The 8,235-nt window shown below is 41.0% G+C and overlaps 1 protein-coding gene across 7 annotated transcripts in view; it reads right to left on the bottom strand.

Annotated features, from left to right (window-relative positions):
* Positions 1 to 1,405: 1,405 nt before the first annotated feature.
* relch (RAB11 binding and LisH domain, coiled-coil and HEAT repeat containing) overlaps positions 1,406 to 8,235 on the bottom strand; it is a 34,084-nt gene continuing 27,254 nt past the window's right edge. For 6 of the 7 annotated variants that reach the window (XM_051410183.1, XM_051410184.1, XM_051410185.1 and 3 more), the window contains 6 exons: positions 7,348 to 7,411; positions 7,080 to 7,218; positions 6,847 to 6,963; positions 4,774 to 4,862; positions 4,058 to 4,128; positions 1,406 to 2,748 (listed from right to left, as the gene is read on the bottom strand). In XM_051410183.1, coding sequence (XP_051266143.1) covers positions 2,628 to 2,748; positions 4,058 to 4,128; positions 4,774 to 4,862; positions 6,847 to 6,963; positions 7,080 to 7,218; positions 7,348 to 7,411 — 601 coding nt within the window. In that variant the 3' untranslated portion in view covers positions 1,406 to 2,627. Of the gene's footprint in view, positions 2,749 to 4,057; positions 4,129 to 4,773; positions 4,863 to 6,846; positions 6,964 to 7,079; positions 7,219 to 7,347; positions 7,412 to 8,235 lie in introns of those variants that run through there. The other variant, XR_007886021.1, reaches the window with a different exon arrangement.

The following is an 8,235-nucleotide window of genomic DNA, read 5'->3' as shown; positions in this document are numbered from 1 at the left end:
CACACACACACACACACACACACACACACACACACACACACACACACACACACACACACGGCATAAGCTGCTGAATGGTTTCCATTAATGCAACACACACTCGTTCCATAGAAGAAAAAGTAGCCACAGCCTGTTTTGGTACCATGACTTTGGAGGAAGCTTCAAGGGTTCGGCAGTCTCCCTTGAACACACTGAAAAGTACGCAGGGCTGAAAAACATGCACATGGCAGTCACATACACACAGAACAGAGTGGAATAACAACATTAAGGCTTTAGCCACCATGTTCCGGTGGTTTTAGGGTTGGATCTGCGTTGCTTCTGCTTGCTTTGGAAACAGATGTGATCTGAGTCACCCAAATCACCAATGTGAGTTAGGGCTGCCCGCTGACGCCATTCCTGCGCAAACAAAAATGTCAAGAGAATTTTCATGAACACACAAGCACACAGAGAAATACAGGTTTACGCCCCAGATGTGGGTGCAGGTACACATATTTGCATGGCGATAAAAACCCATGCTGAAAAGCCAAACGAGGGTCTTGGCAAGCAGGAGGTTGTTTTGACACAAAGAACAAAAACTATTCACTGTGAATGCAAATCATATCATGCATCTGTCTCTGCATACACATATCTACAGACACACAGGCACACCCACACAGGAGGGATGACACACACATACACACAGACAATCTGTGTGTATGTGTGTTGCCATGCCCCCTAGTTCCACCCCTGCCGTGTATCAATTATTTGTCCACCTGGTGAGTTATCAGTGGGAATGGTTGAATATTAGCCTAAATATGCAAATGCTGTTCTTTATCAAGGGGTGCTCACTCATGTAATGTTCAACCACTAAATAAGTGCAGATCTATGGGCCTGCCTGACCCATTTCTGTTTTCAACACAAATAAATGTACCGGCTTCCACTAGAGGTCAATCAGAACTGTGCAAAATCTGTCTGTTATTGACAAGATTGAAATTGCAGAATACATTTTCCGCTCCCTTTCTTAGATGGATTGTGCCTTAATTACCCTGTTAAATTCTTGCCCTGTTAAAGGATAGATAGCACGGATTGAGAGATAGTGTAATCTTGACGGCAGATCTGAGACTTTACTTGTGTATTTATTTGGGGTAAGTTGTTAGGAATGTCCCTTAAGATGGACTTTGGTTTGCTGTACCAAGCAGACAACAGACTGCATCAAAGGCTTGGACGCAAAGGGCAGGGATAACAGGAGTGTGTGTGTTTGTCTGTGAAATGACTTTGTTTTACAGCCTCCAACACCTGTCGACACTTTGAGCCATGAGCCATAATCAAAACTTGGGGTTTTCCTTCAACATGTGCATGCCGAGCGGTTGGAAAGCATGCAGAGACTAAGAGGTTGAGGCGTCCAGAAGTACATTTAAGTACACAATTGATCTCCATCTTTTATTACACCATGACACCAATTTCAAATATACATAATGAGTACCATCCTCCTCAGTTCAGTGTATGATACAGTTATTTACTGTTTCTGTTAGAGCATATTGAAAAAGAACGACAAAAAAATAGAACCAAATACCCACTTTAGAAAAAAAATAGTACAATTATCAGAGACACTGCAACACAGAGACAAGATGCAACTGACATTGAGAGAATAATTATGACCAGTGTTCTCTTCAACTACACATTGCCAAACGGATAAACAAAAAAAAATCCATTAACAGTAGTGATGTTCATTATGTATAAGACTCTGAATTAAAACAAATATACACATATATAATAAAGAACAAAATAGTAAAGTGAAGTGCAAATTTCTTTGGAAGTTGGAATAAGGTGTGTTTTTTCTTCATTAAGACATAAATAAGTTATAAAATAGAAGCTATCAAAACAAAAACCAGAGACAGACTTTGATGAAATAAAGGCAAGACAATTCTTTTTTTATAGTTTCAAGTACGCGATACTTCTGAGCCGTCCAGATACACAGCACAAGGCAATTTTAAATGGACTTTTGTTGCCTTTTCAGGACAATTATTCAAAAACAAATGTTAATGCATCTGTCCACAGATCACACAACCCTTTTCTCCATAATGGCGTTTAAAATTTGAAATAAAATCCAGCAGAGGTTTGTTTCCTAGAGCTTTGTGAAGCTCTTCTGATTCAAGAAGTACTGCACTGAAATGAAATGAAATTCTGTGATACTTTCAAGTCCCGAAACATCCAGGAAACAAGTCCCTTGTTATCACTTTGGGTGAATGTCAATACTGTTCAGTTTCTTCCTCTCTCTCTCACTCTCTCTCCCTTCTTTCTGAAATGACAATGTTAACAACACTGATTCATAAAAGCAAATCCCTAGTCCTCGACAAGGCTTTTGTCACGATTAAGGAGAAGAAAAAATGAGCAGAAGGGTAAAACCTCAGCATTAACTGCAAAAAACATTGCTGTTCACCTTTAAAGTGCATGGAGTCCTGCTGCACTGGAGATTTAAAATCAACAACTTTCAGCAAACCTCCATTGTTTGAAATCGAATAAACAATACACTTGGGTTTTCTTCTACTTTAAGCTGAACCAATGCCTTTTCCAGTAAAATGAAATGCTCCCAAAGACAGCAGGGGGATCGTCAGTTAGTTGCAGTGGTTGATCGGTCGGTGTTGCGATCACTTCTTTCTCTGGAAGACGTTGGCCAACATGGCGCCGGAGGTGGTTAGCTGACCCATCTTGCTTAAGAACTTGGTCTTTGCATCCTCACCCACCAAACTGGAGGCGATGGACATGGAGCTATGAAAAATACAAAAAGAAACAGGGTGTAAAGGTTGGATTTGGCCCCAGTTTTAGCTCTTGATTTATTAACATACATGGACTGAAAGAAAAAAATGCAGACAAAAAGCACAATCGTACGGAAAAACACCTGGACAATCTTCCACTATCTGTTTGTTGAACTCATGTCAGCCTTTACCCTACTTCTTTAGAAGGGAAATGCTGTTTGCCAACACAGCCCCTCCTGATTTTTACAGTCCAACGATTCCTCTAAGTTCCTCTTTTTAGTTAGCTAACGTTCATTCTGATAGAGTGGGGCAGTAACAACACTCTGCCAAGTTGCTGCATTGCTCAACAGAAGGACAAACATCATATCTTAACACCGACACCAACCTTAAGTCAATGGATATCAGGGAGCCCAGACCCTGACTGAGTTCTTGCAGCATAAAGGCCTCAAATTTCCTGCCAACTGTTTTAATTTACGACTCTGTGTATCAATTTACTTATTGTACATATTATTTATCTTTATGGGAAGTCCCAATTTGGTACACAATTTCATATACCTTAGGGAAATATGCATAAGCATGTGAAATGTAATACACTGAATGCCACTTCAAGAAGTCTTTCTGAGAGCTCACAGCCACCGAATATCAGAGTTTCCAGAATCTTTCATGCCAGGAAATAAAATGCTTTAAAAGATACATGCTGTGAAAATAACGATCCAAGTTATCAACTGTAGTAAAAGGAGTCGAAGAAAGACTCGACAGACCTAAATGAAAGAGGAAAAAAAAAAAATTCAGCACAAACACAGAGGTTTTAACCTCAGGAGGGTTTTGGCCGAACACACCCAAAACTGAGCATATGTGCACAAAGGGAGACACATACATACTTCTTACATCCATATAAACACGCTTCTCGTTTTAATGAGCCCCAAACACATGTTAACAAGATGGGGGAAACATTTTTTAAAAGTCACCCACAGCATGGCCGGTGTCCCAGCTCTCTGAGCGTTACCAAAACAACTCCTCTCATTTTTCTGCTCTTTCTTTCTGTGAAGATACCCACATAATGAGTGTGGTTCCAACACTCTTCCATGCACTCCTCTACCCACAGGGGAATGAACCCACAATATGGGCCCAGTCCCAACACTGTCAAGCGACCCCTATCCTCACAGTAGGGCTGCCTCTTCCCCCTTCCAAATTCTTCTTAACTACCATTTTAAAGCCATTACTTATTGCTGTCACAGCCTCTCATGCAATGAAAAACAATATTTCGCAAAATCATTTTAGGAGAAGTGTTGGTGTGAATGGGACCGGTTGTTTGTTCTCACCCTTGTGCGTCTGCCATTCCTCTATTTTCCACCTTGATTTCACACTCCTTGATCATAGAACTCAGAATAACCTGTGGAGAATATGACAAGAGACAGATAAAGCGTGTTGCCTTTACAAAAATATATTTGATGGAAAAAACGGCTGAATCTCATGATTTACTAAAAGATTTCTCTTAGGAATGCAATGCCACCTATATAATACTTTTAACTGCTGGAGTGGTAGACAATAGGTGGTGTGGGTCTCATTTTGTTACAATATGAGAAAATAAAGACCTTACATGAGTTTGTATGTTTTAGTGCATGTAAGTTCCAGTTTGGAAAATAATTCCCATCTTCCGGTACGTAGGTTTTTACAGACAGAGTGGATATGTAGAGAGGAAAAGAGTCAGCTGATCATTAGTCACCTTGGGAAATTGCTCACATGAAAATGGATCGCGTGAGATCCTGCGACACAAATAAATATTGTAGAGGTGTGTGTATGAGTGTGTCTGAGAAAGAGGTGAAGAGTCAGACAGTCTATCTTTACCAATATTGTGCGAGATCTCATGGGAGTAACGGATAGAAAGAGGCAGACAGTCTGGCCTATCAGTGCGTGATAATGTGTGTGGGATACTATGTGTATGCTAGGTTAGTGTCAGTGTTTGAATATGTGAATGAAATCCCCCCGCCTCCTCCTGCTTGCAGGAGTGTGACCGTATGTCTGTAAGTCTCCTGACCTCATGCTCAGGGGAAAGTTGCTCCATGTCAGCGCGGAGACACCTGAGGCCAGGCAAGAAGTGGTTGACCATCACCTCCTCAGAAATGACTGCACAGAAAGTTAAGGACTGGAATGGAAAGCTTGTACAGTTTAAAATAAATGCCAGTTGATCCAAAGCACCTTGCAGCACCATAAATTGGTTTATTACTATTCATACAGTGGGAATCACAATGCTAACTTTTCACTGTCTGGGTTCAGACAGCCAAACGCTGTCTTTTTTTCCCCCCTGCTGCAGTGGGGAAGATGGTACCGGATACACAAGGCCAGCACTGAGAGGTTCAGGAAGAGTTTATACCCTCAGGCCCGTTGACTGTATCTAAAGATGGACCACATGACAGCTACCCGAAAGTGAAGCCAAAACATACTGATCGCCCCCTGGTGTCTGCATGTTAGCGGACAGGACACAAACAAAAAAAAAGAACAAATCAAATAAATATTTCCCAAAGATGGTTTCTGTCATTGTAAGTAGTTCTGTTCAAGTCAGTGTTAATTTTTCTGGCTTTAGTTAGTTAGTTATTTGATTCTATAAAAAGGATGTTTGATTGACAGCTGAGCCACGCTCACAACTGAGTCGGCTGTGTGCATGGGCGGGGTTTTGATACCGCGGTGCCAACCCCAGTCACTACTGCGAAGATGTTGGCTCCAAATGACATCACTAGCACAAGATGGCAGTGCTTGTATCTGGGATAATTTGGCTTAATTTTTGTACAGTGGGAGGAAGTGAAGATGCGCCCCCCCCACAGACTTTTTTGTTCTCAATACATGCACAGAGCTAGAAACTAAAAAGCGGGTGTTTTCAAGGCCAAGCAGTTACAAATACTATTTGGATGGGGCTTCCAGGCATTACTAGATTACTTCAGAAAACAGTTGGTGACTAAAAACACTGCTTTTTAAATATTTTCCTTTCATTGTAAAAACATTCTTAAAATAACTGTGTTGCTATATGCCTCCAAAGTAGGTTGACATAAACTCACATTTTCAGTGCAACAGTACTTTGTCCTGAACTGCATGTGTTCTGCCACCTGTCATACCCAATGGAGCTACATGGGACAAGAGCGAACAAATCTATATTTTTGGAGATGGGAATGTACAATTTCAGAGCCTGTCACACTGATTACAAGAGAAAGAAGTGCAGTGGGAGGTAAAGCCTCTGAGGTTAGGGCTATACCTCCTGGATACTACTGCACTGTGAAATCACAGCCTGACAAAGAACCACAGGAATGAACCTCAGACCAGCTGTCCTATGTGTGTGTGTGTGTGTGTGTGTGTGTGTGTGTGTGTGTGTGTGTGTGTGTGTGTGTGTGTGTTGGACCTGGGTAGGGTGGGGTTGACAGAGTAGAGATAGAGTAGAGAGAAGGAAAAAACAAGAAAGTAGAAATAGTAAGAAGGGAAAGAATCACAGAAGAGAAGAATGACAGAGACAGAGCAGAGGTAAAGTAAACGTGAGCCCAATCCTGGGAACTGTTACTCGGGATTGAAACTGATGTTCAGTCCTTTCCTTCTCTCACGCTCTTTCTCCCTTTCTCATCCTTTCCTTTGCTTAACCAACCCTGTAATTACCTCTAGCCCCAAAATGGAGGCAGCTTATTTTCCCTTTCTCCTCCTGCCAAATGACAGGCAAACTCTGCCAACACACACACTGAACCACACACTCAGGCACCGGGGCCATGCTGATATGTACCACACAGTTTTACAGGCGCATTCAGGAGCACATCTAACCGATGCAGCTAACATTTGACCAGTTATTCTAACAGCCTTCCCAGTGACTCACTGTTACAACAACTAACCCTGAACGGAAGCCAACTTTGACGCAGAATTCTAGTAAATGTCTGTAAACACATACAGCACAGTAGTTGAGCACACGCAAGCATTTCTCCCCTTCAATTTCACAGGGTTATCTAACCTTTACACTTGTAAGTATAAAGCTAGAATTATGACTATAAAAAAAAAAAATCCTCCTAAAAACAAAAAAAGAAGATAAATATGTGTCCCAGCTTACACAGACCATTATATATGACCTATAAAAGGATACAGCAGCAGGAGAGGGCACTGTAGGCCTCGAACAGCTGGGTGGCGATGTCAATCCTCTTGCTCTCCACCGCCTGGCTGTTGTTAGCCAGTGCCAGCTTGTGAAGGTGTGGTAAAACAACTAGAGGAATAAAAAAAAATAAAAAATACAGACAAACAGAGCACATGAGAGTCAGAGCAAAAGAAAAAGCAAAAGAAATTAGACTACGTTTTCATGTATTTGTGTCCTTTACATACACTCGTCTCTAAAGCGTGGCTCTGCATTGGGTCCGACCCTTCCGAACGTCCTGATGATCTCCATGTGCAAAGAGTGCTGATCTTGGTACTGAGGGTCTTCCAGGAAAGATGCCAGCTGCATTTTTACACGCTCCAGCAGCTACACACGTTCACAGGAAGTATATTTATAGAAGTTGTACAATGATTTGAAATGAAATTGGTAAGACAATTTATTTAATAAATGTTTACATATTAGGCTTGTGTGTAGTTTGTTCAGTTAGTTTCCTACCTCTTTTTGGGTGACAGTCTCCATGATGGTACCAAAGGCAGGGATAGTGGATATCCTCACTGAGCTAAAAGCAGCAGGAGAGCAAGACAATGGTTTTACCATTCACTAGTCACTGTTAACTCTTTTAGGTGCTCTCCAATTTCTCCATTAGTTTGTCTTTAAGCAAGAATCTGAATGAGTCAAATATAGCCTGCAAATAGTCTTTTTGAAAATCAGATCATCAGATTGCTGGGTTTTAACGTGATGAACTGTTGCCTCACGTTATGTCAGTAGGGAGGCATCAGGGATCCTGGGGCTTCTGATTTTTCAAACGATGATACTAACAGATTCAAACAGGTTTTTTTTTTTATTACAATTGGCATATCTAGTGCCAAGTCATTCACATTTAAGGCACAAAGACCTCTGACTACTTTGGTTAACACATGTTCTAGGTTTTATCCAAATACAATGATTAAATACTAATGGCATGCTCATAACCACAGTGATGACTGATGGATTACATACCCAGAGGCTGAGATTTAAACAAATTGAACTGTCGATGCCAACTGCATGACATATCAGTGCCATCAATATTTTACTAACTGCTGTAAGTTTGGCCATATGTGTAACTGCTTTACTGATCTGGCGAGTTTACATCTGCAACTCATCAAAGATATAAAGGTATAGAAAATCAGCTATGTTTCAAAACCTTCCTAGTATCAGATTCCACTATAACTTGAAACTAACAACATTTTGCCAATAATATTTGACCTAGATCTATATTGGACAGGTCTATAATCAACGCCTGCCATTTTCAAACTACTTTATTACTTAATACACTCACTGTGTCATTCTTGAGCTAACCACTTATCTAACTAAAAGGTGGCTCATTTAATCCCGAAAACATTA

This window comes from Dicentrarchus labrax, unplaced genomic scaffold (genome assembly GCF_905237075.1).
Source record: "Dicentrarchus labrax unplaced genomic scaffold, dlabrax2021, whole genome shotgun sequence".
Taxonomy (NCBI): domain Eukaryota; kingdom Metazoa; phylum Chordata; class Actinopteri; family Moronidae; genus Dicentrarchus; species Dicentrarchus labrax.
The sequence above is the reverse complement of the archived record's forward strand: the minus strand, read 5'-3'. Positions and strand labels throughout refer to the sequence as shown.